Below are 16,391 nucleotides of genomic sequence, written 5' to 3'. Positions count from 1 at the left end.
ACTGTCAGCTCCTGATTGCACATGAAATCTGCCCTATAGGGAGGGAAACCTGGGGTGTCGAGGGGCTCCCCCACCTCCCAAAGAGACTGCATTCCTCTCCTGAGCCTCATTCAGGACCCAATCTAATCAGAGGGGCCTGGAGCTTAATCTGATGGTCCCATCAAAAGGAACAGAAAAAGGCAGGCAAGAACCTTACAGGTCATCTGGCTACTAGTTTTGTGGTATTTTCATGCACACACATAGATTATATAACTGTTTCCAAGGCAGTTTCTGGGTTAGAACATTACTGCCTCCCCAATCATTTCATCTCTTGATTCATCATGTCTTTATTCCTGTCTGCCTATTTGCTGCTATTTATCGAGGTTACTCAGGTACTCCATAGTAAAAAGGGAGGAGCAGCAATGAGCACTGTGCTGGGCTCATGAAGGTGGTTGGGCTGTGAGCCAGCAGGCAGACCCACCTCCTGGGCAACCAGGCTTCTTCCTGATGAATTTGAGCTGTGGAGCAGAGACACGAGCAGTAACTTGGAACTCAGCTCTACCTTGGGCCTTAGCTTTGTCACTCACCAGCTGGTGACCCCAAAGTCTCCTTGACTCACTAACCCTCACTTTCATCACCTAAGAAATGAGAGGGTTAGAGATGATTGCTAAGGATTCCATTCCCCAGTTTTGCACTAGCTTGAGCTTCTTGAGGGCTTCCCAGGCGGCGCCAGTGGTAAAGAACCCACCTGCCAGTGAAGGAGACATAAGAGACATGGGTTTGATCCCTGGGTCAGGAAGATCCCCTAGAGGAGGAAATGGCAACCCACTCCAGTATTCTTGTTTGGCGAATCCCACGGACAGAGGAGCCTTGCTGGGCTACAGTCCATGAGGTCACAAAGAGTCAGATGTGACTCACCAGGCACGCACTCGCATGAGCTTCTTGAAGGCAGAGACCCTCACTTCCTTATCGCTGCACTCCCCACCCCCTGGGTTTGTTAAACCATCTAACCTGATCCTGTCTATTCTGCCCCAGGTAAGGAGCCATGCTCTTTCCTGCCTGGGAGATGAACACTCTCCACTGGGGGACAGGTTAGGAAACACAGCTTAGCAACTCATATTTAAAGAACTGCAGAGATAGATTCATTCTCCCCACTTGACTTGACAGCTCCGCTTTTGAAGCTCAGCCTGTGATTTCCAAAGCACTTCCAGGCCCCTGTGGTATCTGGAGAGGTTTTGAATAGCTACCAATGAAACTCTGAGTGAGGTAGTCAGGTCATTGATTATGATGCAGGCAGTGCAGGGTCCGAGGTACCACGTGGTCTACGACAAGGAAGAGCACGACAGTTACCTGCTCCTGGGAAATTTGCACAGGATTCCGGAACACCGTCCAGAGCACAGTGGGGTAGCAGGGAGGTGTAGTCAGGGACCCTCTGTAGCGGTAGTACTCTTCAGGTCTCTCCGGCAGCAGCTCTTCTATGCTGAAACCCGGAATGAACACTTCTTGGTCTGCAGAGACATGTTGGGGTACGAGGTCACCTTCCTCCCCAAGGCAGAGGTAGAGCTGAGCCTATGACAGCCTTGGAACGTGAACTAGCCCCATTCTGAGCCACCTGGTTCCAGGACCTGGTCACAGGCAGTACCTGTCCCTTGCCTGTGTTCTTTTTCAGGTCACCCAAGGGCAAATACGCTATTCTCCAGCAGAGGGTGAATAAGCAATAAGGACCCCTCACCTTTGTACTTTACAGCTGTGAGGTGATCAAAGATCTTGTCATATGCTGGATTGGAGGAGCCCACCTGCAACAGAGATGAGGCACGTTGAACAGAGACAGAATTCAGTAGGCTGAGCCTGGCTTGACAGTTGTGAATGGAAGAGCTCTGCTGGGGGTGTATGATCACCACTGCTGAGATCCTCCCCGAAGGATACACTTGACCAGTCATGATGCTTCACTAGGCCGTGAGGGGGTTTGTGTGATGGTCCTGCCCTCTTACATCTTAGGACACCCTGCTTCCAGCTCAAGGCACTAAGGGTTGAGTATCCCAGGGCAAGAATTACAGCTTGTGCTCCTGATTCTCTGGCTGTGACCTTGAAGGCCACAAATCACATGTCCTCTAATCAGGACTTAAGGGAGCTTGAGTGAATGCCCGCCAAGTAAGGCAAGTAAGCACATGGAGAAACAGCGTATGTGCTGTCTCATTGCGGGGAACAATGCAAGCGAATCATGAGTTAGTCCCATTTTCTGGGATTCAGAAAAGAACTTATTCCAGGGTCCAGATAAAAGATGGAGCTTGGATACTGGGAGCTGTATCAGGGGTTCAGGCATCTGGATGGGGCAGCAGTGAATGAGTCTCCTACCCCCACAGGTCTGTAACCAGGCAAGTCCATGTTTGTACAGTAGGGCTGAGGATTAGGACTCAGTTTTCCAGCATCACCTACGACATGCTCATTTCTGCTGTCCAGCCACAGAAAGTGCTGCCTCCAGGCCAAGAGAGAAGGAACCTCTATGGGAGAATACCCCCTGCTCCAGAGTCAAGACACAGCCAAAATGGGACAGGTGTGTGTGGAACCAAATGCTGAGTCTGACATCCTCCTGATTTCAAATCTCACATAAAGTCCTTCTCAACATCTCTTACCTCTATGAGCACAGCTATGACCGCGAGGCCTTCTGGCTTGTCCTTGGCGACGCTGTCATTGGGGTACCGGTCCGAGTTGTAATAGACAATATGCAGCTGCAGTGGGAGAGATGAGATGAGCTGCTGTCCATCAGGGATAGCAACTCGTGGGAACCTTTCACTTTTACAGGAGACTGGAATCCAATAGGAGGGACCTCCACCCCCAGTTAGATTAGGCCTCTCAGACCCTCACCTCATGGCCACTCCAGCCTTCTCTTTTCTCTCAGTTCTCTAGACTACACATTCCAGCAGGGCAGTCTGTCCATCTTATTCACTCATTATATGCCAGTGTCTAATTTAGTGCCTGAAACATGCCAGGTGCACAACAGATACTGATAAATGAACAAATGGGCTTTTATACCAGCCGCAAAAACACCTGGATACATTGGAGCACTTCTCCCTTGTCATTTTTCCTACTTTTCCTGGAACCTGGGGCAAAATGATCCTACATGATTTGCCTGACCTCAGCCTGACCACTCTGTACTTGGATCTGAAGGCTGAGACAGTAAACTTCCAACTGTAAGTTAATCGTTTCTGTACCTAGAGCAGGACATGCGTTGACCCCTTAGGTGGAGACAGTCACAACATGGCTTTTATTAAAGGTTTTATTTGAAGAGACCAAGCAACAGAAATGTTACTGCATGAATGTAGACTCCAAAATACCACTTTAAACTCATTTTTTTTCCCCAAGTAGAAATTATTTGTCATTATGAAAGTGAAGAAAAGAGATGTTTTTGAGAAATTTGGCGTTTAAAAAGTCTAGGTAAACTGTGATGAGTGGTGCTGATAACAGGGGAGGTTATGCATGTTGCTGGGGGCAAAGAGTATATGGGAAGTCTCTGTACCTTTCCATTTTTCTGTGAACCTAAAATGCTCTTAAAAAAAGTTTTTGTTTTTTTTTTCATTTATTTTTATTAGTTGGAGGCTAATTACTTTACAATATTGTAGTGGTTTTTGCCATACATTGACATGAATCAGCCATGGATTTACATGTGTTCCCCATCCCGATCCCCGCTCCCGCCTCCCTCCCCATCCTATCCCTCTGGGTCTTCCCAGTGCACCAGCCCTGAGCACTTGTCTCATGCATCCAACCTGGGCTGGTGATCTGTTTCACCCTTGATAGTATACTTGTTTCAATGCTGTTCTCTCAGAACATCCCACCCTCGCCTTCTCCCACAGAGTCCCAAAGTCCGTTCTGTACATCTGTGTCTCTTTTTCTGTTTTGCATATAGGGTTATCGTTACCATCTTTTTAAAATTAAAGGAAAAAAACAACAGTCCAGGAATCATCAAGACATTATTATGACAAGCTCTGAAAAGGTTTTTTGGTTTTTGTTTTTCTTTGATGTGGACCATTTTTAAAGTCTTGAATTTGTTCCAGTATTGCTTCTGTTGTTTTATGTTCTGGTTTTCTGGTCATGAGGCATGTAGGATTTTAACTTCCCATTCAGGATGGAACCAACACCCCCAGCATTGGAAAGCGAAATCTTAACTCCTGGACCGCCAGGGAAGTCTCTCTGAGAATGTTTAACCTGATTTTGAATCCTCAAGGTGGCATCACCTGTCCTCCAAAAAAACTGTATTAGTAGATGATCTCTTTATAGATGATCACATGCATTTTTGTTGATTCTTTGTCTCTTGAGACTATAACACACTGAGATTTTATCTCTTTTCTTTTTCTTCATTAATCTCTTTTTCCATCTTATGTGATTATAAATAGAATTCAAGCATATTTTAATGAATACAGCTCAATGTTCCCCACTTTTCAAGTGGCCTTTTCTAATGGAAAAAAAATTAAATCCAATTAGTTCTCTTTTTAATTGGTCCCCTATGAAGGATTTCTTAGGGGCTCCTGCTTCCTCATCTTTGCCTCCAGAAGATGTAGCCTCTGCACTGCCCCACACCATCCTGTCTTGGCACTGCTTTATGAAATGGTCCAGAACTCTATGTGGCTAAAACCCCAAAGGTCCTATATCCCTATTTCTTTTTACTGCTGACTGTTGAGCTTGTGTTCAGTTTTAGCACTTTTCTCACTTGTTCAGATGAAGTCAAGAGGAAGTGAAGACTAATACAAACAGAAAGCAGTTCCCTGAGGAGAGGATTAAGAGAGGCTTATCTTTTTTAATGTTATTTTTATTTTATGTATTCATTTAGCCACACTGCACAGCATGAGGGATCATATTTCCCCAACCAGGGATTGAATCCACACCCCCTGCATTGGAAGCTCAGAGTCTTAAACCACCAGCAAAATTCCCGAGAGAGTCTTCTTATATAAACTCAATCCAGAAAAACTGTTACACTTTCAAGGGCCCTCCATAAAAGAATCTGCCATTTTAGGGTCACCTTCCCTGGTGACTCGGGTGGTAAAGAATCTGCCTGCAATGCAGCAGACCTCGCTTCAATCCCTGGGTCAGGAAGATCCCCTAGAGAAGGGAATGGCAACCCACTCCAGTATACTTGCTTGGAGAATCTCATGGACAGAGGAAGGAGCCTGGTGAGTTGCAAAGAGTGGGACACGACTGAGTGACTAACCCTTTTACTTTCACTAATGTTTTTTCTGTATTATTGACATTTATGGTCCATCTTCACCAAGCTCTTGGTCTCATGATGTGGCTTAATAGCAGAAAATACAATGATTATTTTTAAGTGCCTAAATCCTCTCAGCCTACACCCTAACTCCTTTACCCACCTTGGGAAAATAGAGGCTTCCTCATTGCAATTAAGCTGAAAGAAACAAAGTCCTGGAGATTCAGAGAGGGACCTGATCTGAAATACATGCAGCTCCAGTAGGGCCATCCTATTGGGCCAGAGTTACAGCCCCTCCACCTCTTATAACTAATTAGACTAAATCTTAAGCAGTTCAGCATTTAAGAACAGAGGAGAATGCTTGTGTCATTATTTATCACGGGCTCCATTGGCCAATCAGTAGCATTTATCTCCTTGTATTTCTTGCCCTGTAAGCATTCAGAACCACACGCGCAAGTGCAATCCCAGTGGAGCTCTGAAATGGAGCAACTCAACCCCGCCCCCCCTCACTGCACACCTGCAGTGCAGAGGCAAAGCTCTCGCTCCTCTTCCTGTTTGCTTTGGTATCTGGGGCAGCACCTCCAGGCCACATAGGACAGCACCATGGTGATGTCCCAGGCTATCCTCAGTGAGTCTCTGCTTGCCATGATGCCCTGTGTCTTATAATGCCAGTCATCCCTTGATTTGTGGCCAGGTAGAAAAGAGTGACCCTGAACCCAGGTCCCCAAGCTCCAAGCACAGCCCATGCCCAGGGAAAGGCAAGATGGGCTGGGAAAGACCCAGGTAAACACATGATGTGTGAAGAAGACTGAGAAGCTGGGGGAGCATTTAGCCCAGTGTGACTGGCAGTGGGATGGGTCAGCCAGACAAGCTGGTGGGATCTTAACCTGTGTGCACAGAAGAGTGATGTCTAGAAACGGGGCGTGTGTGTCTGCCTGTGCCACCCTGGGAGCCCTGCCTCCCGAGTAGCATTGCTCAGTAAAAGACTTGGAGACAAAGTCTGCAAGTTCAGGAAAGGAAGGGAAACGGGACACCGCAGATGAGCTGCAGCGTGGCTGGAGTGGCTTTGCCTCCCTCCCTGTGCTGTCGGCAGAGCTGGGGTGGGTGTGCCGAGCATGAAGGCCACCCCCCCACCCCACTCACCATGCTCTGATCTTGTCTGCCGATTGGAAGGGTCCCAGACCACCCACCGCCAATTGGGCCACCCCACTCACCTCAGCGGCAAAGTGCTTCCCACTGACAGTGTGCTCAGAGCCGTGAGGGTCATCCTTGTCCCCCCAGTGCAGGTGCAGCTGCGAGGCATTGTAGCGGGCCCCGAGGCCCCGGAGCTGCATGTCCTTGGGCAGTTTCACCTTCACTGCAGGGAGAGGAGGGGCAGTCTTCAGAGCCCTGGCCAGCTGGGTGCTACCTGAGAGCAGGTTGGCATCACCTGTCCAGGGCCCAGACAGAGGCAGGGGGATGCAGCGAGGTGGAGACCAGAGAGGTGCAGCTCAGAAACCTGGGCTCTTTCTCTGAGAATGTCCCCCTTTCACTAAAACAATTCCAGTGGCAGCAGCACCTTCTTGGTTCCTCTTGGGAAATGATGGCAGGAACTAATTTAGTCAATAGATGGATGTTTGTTTACATATCCATGTGTTACACACTTGGCTATGAAGATGGAACCTACAGTGAAGTATCTGCCAAGCTGAGAATTATATAACAACAACAATAATAATTGCTATTTATGAAGCTTCTCTCTATTCTGAATCTTAACATACAGAATCTCTAGTCTTTACAGTACCTGTCAATATGCCCATTTTCCAGATGAAACCTCAAGAGTTTAAAATTCTTATCCAGAGTCTCGTGACTCATAAGTAGTCAAGCCAGGATTCAAACTCAGATTGGTCTGACTCCTGGGAGAGCCCCCCAGTGAACTGTATGACCCCTTGAGTCATTCATGATGCCCCAGAATTCACTCTCTTTTTTTTTTTCTTTTTCTTTTTTTTCCAAATCATTCTTTAATGAAGCCTTTCTTGACTCTAGAACTGTTCATACACCTGGTTATACACTATCATAGCACTTCTTTCCTCGGATCCTTTTCACAATTGAAAGTAAACAATTGTGAATTATTTAATATCCATGCTAGACAGACTTCTAAGATGACCCCTAATAATCCACACCTCCTGGTAATCACATCCTTATTTAATCACCTCCCCTTGAGTGTAGGTTGGATCTAATGACTTGCTTCTAATAACAGAATATGGCACAAGTGATCAAATATTTGAATGTATTGTACTTTTAAAAACAAACATTTTTAAGTGACAAGATGTCACTTTCTTGCCTTAAGTTACAAAAAGCGGTGACTTTCCTTTACTAGCAGACTCTGTTGCTAGTTGTGATAAAGTAAGCTGCCATGTTGGGGAGGCCCAACAGCCAGGAAGGACTGAAGCCATCAGTCGAACAATCCGGGATGAACTGAATCCTGCCAATCACTGAATGAACTCGGAAGCAAACCCTGCCCAACTGACCTGAGATGACTGCATCTTGACCGCAGCCTTCTGAGAGACGGTGAAGCTAAGGACCCAATTAAGCCTACTTGAATTCCTGACCCATGGAAAACGTGAGAATTTAAGTGCCTGCTGTTTTAAACGTCTAAATTGGGGGTAATGAGTTATGCAGCAATAAATAATTAATACACTATCTGCTCCCCAACCTCCTCAGTGTTGTACTCTACTATTCCCTTGCTCCATAATTATTTTACAGTTAATATATTTCAGTGTATTTCTGACTTAATTAATGAATGACATCTCGGTGTTAAGTCAAATCCTAAGTGAAAAGAAAAATATTGATTTATTGCTTGTATTTTTTAAATGTCGGGGATCAACAGATAATCAAATAATCAGAATTTATTATTTTCTCCTACAGAATATCCACTCTTGCCCCTGTCACCACTAACCCCAAAACATGGTAAAAGTCCCATAAAACTCATCTTCACAAAAACAAACCAAAAACCTCTACACACACAAGACCAATCAAAACCTGGTAGAGACGTGTATCCCGTCCAGCAGGTATTTACATATGTAAATACCGTATAATTTTTTTTTTTTTAAGGCAGATTTAATGAGAAAAATCTTGTAGAGGATCATTCTATAAATCGTAGAAAACACGGATATGGCAAGAGAAGTTCTAAAGGAAATCTTTAAAAAATAAAAATAAAAAAGACGACATGCTTCAAATCTACCCACTCCTTAACCCTTCAGGAATTCTCTCTCAAGAATAGGACCTGACCTAAAATTGGGAGGGCTGGCAGGGCCCACAATTTGTACTAATCTGACAGCTACAGGCAAGCAATGGGCTTTCCCAGGGCTCTCATTCGCTGTCTCCGTAACCACGTGAGCAGCGATGCTGGGATTCCCAAGCCGCAGAGGAAAAGACTAAGCGAGCAGAGAGCGCCCAAGCACCGTGCTAATGTACGGATGCTGCGGAACCTATCGCCGCTTCTCCGGCTGCTTGGCAAGTGCAGGAGAGCCTCATCCCTTCCGGGAGAAACCTTACGAGTCCGCGTCGGGGAATCAAAGGCATCGCCAGATCCTCTTCGCTTCTTAGAACTCTTTCAGGGTCTCTGTGATTTTAAGGCCAGAGGCCAGGGTCCCTCTCGGCATACGGCTCATCCCGCGGCCCCGCACGGCGGCCTGGCCCTGGCTCTCCCTTCCTACCCCGCCAGCTCTCCGGCCCACTCACCCCCGGAGCAGCAATCCGCGAAGCTTGAAGGCGGAGACCGCCCGGCTCCTTAACCGCTCAGGCGCCATGTTCGCGTTTTCCAGAATTCACTCTCATACCATATCAATAGGTCAAGGGGCTCAAGCCTTTCCCCACCCCCTCATCCCACCCCAAGAGATGTGCTGCTTCTAAGAGGTATTTCCCCCGCAGAACCACCTGAGCCCAGGGCCTGTAGTGTCTCCTGCAGAGAGTGGCCCAAGGATCCCTCAAGGGCTCCCCTCTGCTCTCCTTCCTGGGTGTCTCATCAGAATGCACCCCCCGCCACCACCCGGCAGACTCAGGAGGCCAGGGAGCCAAGGGAAGCTCAGCCAGCACTGCAGGTCTCCGGGGCCGCTCCCTCACCTGAGTGGCCATTGTTGGTGAGGACAAATTGCGGACTGGCAGACTGGTTGTAGCCTTGGAAGGCCAGGGGCCTGAGGCTGGCGTTGTAGCGCAGGATGTCATCGTGCAGGTCTATCGGGGACTGCAGCAGGCCCCCACAGGAAGGGTAGGTCTTGGACCAGCTCTTCTCCCCGTCAGGACCTGGAAGGGGAGGTTCAAGCCCATGACTTAATCAGTTTTCCACTAGAGTTTTTTCCTCACCTTCTAATTCTGTGTGCAGTACAGTTATTCCTTTTCTGTTCCTAATCCCCAGAGGTATGCTCTTCAGGGTCCAGGGACCCCAGCCTACAGAATCAGGGCATGCAAACGCGGGGCCAGAGCAGTCCCATGGCAGGGACTCCAATTTGTTCTGTACATTGTTCATATTTCAACCCGGTGCACATCCATTCCGCAAGAAGACCTCATGACTCTCAGCAATTTAGCATCTGTATATTGAACACCTACTATAAGCAGAGTTGCTCTGAGTCTTGGGGCCACCCATGCTTGCATTCTAGTGGGGAAGAATTTTTTTTTTTTTAATTTTTTTTTTTAGAAGCAAAGGAAATTAGTTTTTTCTTATTTTTTTAAAAGTTCAGTTTAAAATCTCTGGCTCTATTCCCTTTGGTACTTTTAGAAATTGATGTATTTGTTGTTGTCATTGTTCAGTCACAGTTGTGTCCAACTCTTTGAGACCCCATGGACTGTAGTCCCCCTTCCCTGTCCTTCACTATCTCCCAGAGTTTGCTCAAACTCATGTCCACTGAGTTGATGATGCCATCCAACTATCTTATCCTTTGTCACCCCCTTCTCCTCCTGTCTTCAATCTTTCCCAGAATCAGGGTCTTTTCCATTGAGTTGTCTCTTTGCCAACTCAGGTGCCCAAAGTATTGGAGCTTCGGCATCAGTCCTTCCAGTGAATATTCAGGGTTGATTTCCTTTAGGATTGACTGGTTTGATGTATAGTTATTGTACAATATTATATGTTGCAGGTGCACAATATAGTGATTCACAATTGTTAAAGGTTATACTCCATTTAAAATTATTATAAAATAGAGGCTATAGTCCCCTTGTTGTATAATATCTTTGTAACTTGTCTTATACCTAATAGTTTGTACCCCTTATGCCCCTACCCCTATCTTGCCCTGGTCCCCTCCCCTCTTCTAGTAGGGAAGAATTTATTTAATCCACTGGAAAGTCCCACACTGGAAAAATTGGTGTCTAACTGACTACAACTCCAGGTAGGTCTTTGAGGCTGGTAATCTAGACTATGTTCTTCCTGATAGGAAACCCTTGAGGACATAGACTCTGAATACCCACGTCTAGAGTAAGTAAAAACCCTACAACCTGATAGGGAAACTTGAAAGATAGCAAGTAATTATCGCCCAAATCACAGAACTAAATGCAGTGTTTACACTGGGGAAAAGAATGACAATATTACAAACTAATTATTACAATCTAATTGACAAACTAGCAGTGAGGAGGAACAGACTTAACAAATAAACCCTCCAGGGCTCAGGCTTCTTGCTAACTACCAGGTAGTAGTCCTTCCCCTGGAAATGAAAATAAACAATCCAGTCCCACTGCTGATAAAATTTCTGACTCCCACAGGGAAAAGTCTTTCAAGAATGTCAGGCTGTGTTTAAAAGATTATCTCCCATGGTAATTAAATGGATTTTCAAGCTGAAGTTTCTCCAGAAAAGCGAATAACTGGCAGGTCATGGCTCGTTGGAGTGGAACAGCTGTGCCCTGTGGGCTCTCTAGGAGTTGAGAATCAAGGTTTGCCACCTGGAGTTCATTCATCAGTATTTCAGCACAAGGAAAGATGTACTGAGATGGAGTGGGGGGAAGGAACACCACTTCTGGGCACTCTTACATAGACCACAGCATTGTTTCAAAAGAGAGAGAGAGAGTGTGTGTGTGTGTGTGTGTGTGCGCGCGTGCCCGCTTCACAGAATCCCCATCCCCTACCTTGTTCTCTAACTGCTGAGTAGGGAGAGTCAGAAGCGAAACTTGGTGCGCACGTTCATTTAAAATGCTATGAGGAGGGACTTCCCTGGTGGTCCAGTGGCTAAGACTCCACACTTCCAATGCAGGAGCCCCCGGTTCGATCCCTGATCAGGGTGCTAGATCCCACATGCTGCAACTAAGAGTTTTCCACATGCCCCAACTAAAAAAATCCTACATGCCGCAGTTGGGAATTCCAGTGCTGCAAGTAAAGATCCTGTATTCCACAACCAAGACCAGGTGCAGCCAAATAAATAAATAAACAAGCAATATTTAAAATGTTGAAAGAAAACTGTCAACCCCAGAACTCTATAACCAGTGGAAATAAGTATTATCAGATAAAACTAGAGAATTTGTGACCAGCAGAAATACTCTGTAAGAAATGTGAATGAAAGTTCTTTAGGCTTTAAGGGAAATTATCCCAGGAGAAACTTTGAGCTTCAGGAGGCAGGGGAGAGCACTGGAATTTTTTTTTTTTAAGATGGTATGAGGAGTTGGCCCTATGTCTGGACACATACAGGAGAATCCTCTAATTCTTCAGGCTGTCAACCTTCAGGTATACCTTTTCAGAAATGTTGGAACTTGAAGAGATTTCAGAAATGGTGGAACTTGAAGGGATTCCAGACTCTAGTTCAACCTCTCACTGGACACCAGTTTTCTCAGCTCTCACATATCATAGTTTCTACTGGACTGTTTTGTTTTTATTTCCACAGCCTCAGAGCCCTGGACTCAAGGCAACTAAACTACACCAAGATGGCGACTAGGGGAGAGGAAGGCTGGAGGACACCCAGGCAGTCACTCCAGGGAGCAGACCGGAGCAGGGCGGTTACTCAGCTGAGGGCAAAACTGAATTCCTTAGAGACCGCAGGGAACAGAGGTGAAGCCATCAAGAGCTATCATGCAAACCCTGAGGGTCAGGAGGAGGTGCAGCTACCGGTGGCAAGCCTTCCAGAACGAGGCCGCCAGCCTTTGCTCTGCTCACAGCAGCATCTGGGCCCGCGGCCAGGGTGGCAGAAGCTGCCAGACAGGCCTGAAGGGAAGAAACTCAGGAAGTGAAGAAGTGGCAAAGCTGTGCATCCCGTAGATAAAGGGAACTGAATAAGAACAACTGTCTTTTCCCAGAGCAGGGGTTCACCTGAAGGTTTCCTGAAAGAGAGGCCCAGGCCCTCCCATTTCATGTCTGTGAACCCACATCGTGATGGGGAGCACGTGCGTAACAGGCACTGAGGAAACATAATCCCCAAAGAATGAAAGCCCTCAGAGAACAGAGAGCTCAGGAAGCATTATCAGGAGGAATTTTTCTTTTGTCCTAAGTAATTTTCCTTGGATGTTGGCTATATTAGGTGTTTGGGAGCAGAAAAGACTAAGGATATAAAAGGAAACCAAAGAGACTTCCCTGGTTGGTCCCTCATGGGCCAGTGGTTAAGATTCTGCCCTCCCAATGCAGGGGGCCTGGGTTCGATCCTTGGTCAGAGAATTAGATCCCACATGTCACAACTAAGACCCGGCACAGCCAAAGGAATAAATATTAAAAAAAAAAAAAAAAAAAAAGGCAGCAGAATTCATGGTTGAGAAAGAGAAAGAGAAATTCCTAGGACAGAGAAGTGACTGTATTGGACCCGGAGAGTCCAAAGAACCAGATCCAGCTGCTCCCCCCCCCCCCCCACTCACCCCCTCAACCGCCACCCCTCCGTGAGTGATCCCAAGCAGGTCACATTCCCTGCCTAAGTCTCCTTCGCCCTTTGTACCAATGGGAGGGGTGGACACTATGTTCTGGAAGATCCTTTCTGGCTCCTAAGCTCAGATTTACTAAGATTACTGGGACTAAGCACCTTCCTTCACCTCTGTATCAGGCCAGTTGGAATGGGTTGGAAAGAACTGCTCACGCCAAGGCAGCTCCTGGGCATGTGACGGGGTGCCTAGTGGGAACCAGCTGTGGAAATGAGGGCACAGGGCACTGCTGTTCCCCAGGCTGGTCCAGTGCTGCCAACCATGGGGTGGGGGTGGGGGGCCGCCCGTCCTGAATGCCCATCACAGGCCCTTAGGGCAGCGGAGTCTAGAAAGCCTTTTCTTCTCCTCCTCCTCATTATGGTTGATGGAGATAGTGATGATGATATTAGTAGTTTTGGTCCTTATACCTCTACAACTCTGTGGGGTCCACAAGGCAAGAACTGCCCCATTTTGCAGATGAAAAATTGAGATGAAGCAATTTGCCCAAAGTCAAATTGGCTTAGTAACAGAGTTACCTTGCCTGGATCACACAACTTGTGTTCCTTCTGTTTCAGGGTTTATCTGAGAGATTTTGTCCAGGCCCGTTTCCTCTCCCTCCCGTGATCTCCTTGAAGGCAAAGACCATGTCTCATTCATCCCTGCCTTGGCCACAGTGCCTGGCACAAAGCAGGCCCTCACATGTTTACTGAGCTGGATTTTCCTGCTAATTTTGTGCTTGCTCCTCTCAGGGAAGTAAGTGCCTATATTAATCCCCCTAGCTTCTCTCTATTCCCCCCACATAATTTTTTTTTCCTATCAAAAAAGAAATGAAAAATGATGTCACTTGCTCAGGTTCAAAATTTACGCTCCTAGCTTTCTTGTGTACCTGCATGAGGTTTTGCTCTGTTTGAAGCCACTCATTGAAAGATAAATCCGATTGCTGGCCCCTGGCTTGGGAGATGATCTGCCAAGTTTGGGATTTTATTGGAGTTCAAAGGACCCTCTGCCAGCATGTGATGGCTGTGTCTCCTTCTTACACAGCTAGGGACATTGTCAGAGCAGCCTCCCATCTCTTTGACTTGTAGGTGAGAGAGGTGCCAGGGTCGGGGGGTTGCACCAAGGCACCCAGTGTCGGGCATGTCAGCAGCGGCTCCTTTCTGCCCCCAGCTGCTGTGTGGGCAACGTGTGACTTGTTGATCTAATTCTGCCTTTTCGTCAGCAGCTACAGCCCTGGCTGTCATCTTTCAGCTTGTTCTCAGCTGTCACACTCATGCCAATGGCTGTGCTACCAGAAAACCTCTCCCAGGACTGACTCTTCCAAAAGAAGCATTTCTAGCTACCGTCAAAATGTGACTTTTCTCTTGAGTTGTGGCTTTCCCTCTTCCATGGATTAGATTCCTCCCAAGATCGTGATAAAAAGGAGATCATACGGATCTCCCTGTTTGTTTTCCCAACTAAAATCAAGGCATTATTTCTTTCCAGTTCATGAATTTTTCTGTTTGAGGCAAAACAGAAGCAGGCCAAATTTCTGTTTTGAACTGTAACAGGAGATTAACGTTGCACAGCTCAAAGTGCCTCTCATGCTTCCCAGCAAGGTGTTATTGAGGCCCAGAGTAAAGACTTGTTACCCCAAGGACCAGGATGGTTTCAGGGAAAATGCCAAATGTGTGGAACCGAAAAGAGAGGAGCAAAGTTAGCCCCACATCCCCTGGCTTTGACAGCTAACAATCCTTAGCCAATCTGCCTCCATCTCTACCGTACCCACACTTCCCAACCCTGGATGATTTTTGAAACAAATCCGAATATACTTCATCTGTGCATGTTTCAGCATGTCTTTAAAATACAAGGGCTCTTGGAACAAAAGCATAAAACCATTACCACACTCAGAAAGTTAACCGTTCCTTAGTCTTACTAAAACCAGGCAGAATTTTAAAAATTTCCAAGTATCTTGTATCTTTTTATTTGAAATAGATGATCTTTATCTTTAATAACTGTAATTAAAACTCCTCATTCCTCTTCTCCTATCTTTAAAAAATTTTATTTTATGGAAGTGTAGTTGATTTACATGGTTGTGTTAACAGCGAAGTGATTCATTATACATATACCCATTCTTTTTATATTCTTTTCCATGATGGCTTAATCCCAGAATATTGACTCTAGTTCCCTGTGCTATGCCGCAGGACCTTGTTGTTTTCATATCTTTTATAACGGTTGTTTGTAAAATTCAGGATTCAGATAATGTCCACAGAGTGCAGTTGGTTGATGTGTTATGGCCTAGATCTCAATTTGTTGGTGCTAAGCTTTATCAGAGGACAAATGACCCCACTTTTCCAAGGCTCAAAGGCTCAAAATCTCAGAGCCAGGCCAGTCTGGTCCATCCTTTGCCCTCAGGGTGGGTCATGGAGTCCCAAGTTTCCATCGCCACCACCACACCTACCATCCCGGGTTAGGCCTCCTCCCTCAACATATCACACTGCAAAGGATCCCTGCAGGGTCCCCACCCCAGCCTTTCCTGTTGGCTCCCAGGCTCCTTTCTTGTTGCAGCTGGGTTTAACCAGGTGGAGCCCTGCGCCCATCCGTCCACTCCCTTTCTCCACAGCATGCCCTGCCTTGCTCCTGTCCCCCAAAAAACAAAGTAGAACCATAGCCGTCTTTCACAGTTTTAGCCTGTCAAGGCCTTCATTAATTTTTTGCTTTTTTCTTTTTTTGGCTGTGCCACAAGGCATGTGGGATCTTAGTTCTAGGACCAGGGATTGAACTCACATCCCCTGCATTAGAAGGCAAAATCTTAACCATTGGACCACCAGGGAAGTCCCTATCAAGGCTTTCAAAAGCCCTCATACCTTCTCAGGGTCGACTGCCATAGTCAGGCCAGCTGCCCCATCCTCAGAACAACCTTCACAAATGTTGTTATGCTAAAAATCTGCTTAAAATGCCTCCTTTCCTCTCCACCTTTGCAAATCTTGTCCATCTTCAAAAACAAGCTCAAGTCCTGGACAAGCTACTCCAGCACTTTCTTGCATTGTCGTTCAACCACCTCCCCTGTGACTGTTATCATAAACCTGCTCCAGGCTAGAACTCTGCCTTCAAGTTCCAAAGACCTTTGGAAGCCTAGAAGCCAATGTCACATCCCTCCCCTGTGTCTGAGCACATAGTGGCATTTACTAGACACTTAATGAATGGTTTCTTAAGCTCATTTCAGAAATCTGGCCATAAAGGGATAGGAGAAGGGCATGTGTGAAGGAAGATGAGGGTGACGAGGGTGACAAGAAGCATTTTTGTTTTTTAATGGAGAGACTTCAGCACACTTCCATGCAGGAGGAAAAGGAAGCAGATAAGGAAGGATGGTTCCAGAAGAAAGTCATGGAGTGTGGCCCTGAAA

General features: G+C 46.6%; 2 protein-coding genes across 2 annotated transcripts in view; one reads left to right on the top strand and one right to left on the bottom strand.

Annotated features, from left to right (window-relative positions):
* The window catches only part of APH1B (aph-1 homolog B, gamma-secretase subunit), a 77,288-nt gene extending 64,406 nt beyond the window's left edge, over nt 1-12,882 (top strand). Inside the window, exon 7 of the mRNA XM_065940918.1 lies at nt 12,013-12,882. The gene's annotated coding sequence lies outside the window, so the exon portion shown is untranslated. The remainder of the gene's footprint in view (nt 1-12,012) is intronic.
* The window catches only part of CA12 (carbonic anhydrase 12), a 49,480-nt gene continuing 34,343 nt past the window's right edge, over nt 1,255-16,391 (bottom strand). The window contains exons 3-7 of the mRNA XM_065942032.1: nt 9,278-9,457; nt 6,391-6,533; nt 2,613-2,708; nt 1,712-1,775; nt 1,255-1,487 (exon numbers count right to left, since the gene is read on the bottom strand). Of these exons, the coding sequence (XP_065798104.1) occupies nt 1,255-1,487; nt 1,712-1,775; nt 2,613-2,708; nt 6,391-6,533; nt 9,278-9,457 (716 nt within the window). The remainder of the gene's footprint in view (nt 1,488-1,711; nt 1,776-2,612; nt 2,709-6,390; nt 6,534-9,277; nt 9,458-16,391) is intronic.

Source organism: Muntiacus reevesi, chromosome 7 (assembly GCF_963930625.1).
Source record: "Muntiacus reevesi chromosome 7, mMunRee1.1, whole genome shotgun sequence".
Taxonomy (NCBI): Eukaryota; Metazoa; Chordata; class Mammalia; order Artiodactyla; family Cervidae; genus Muntiacus; species Muntiacus reevesi.
This window is presented reverse-complemented; position numbering and strand designations above follow the sequence as displayed.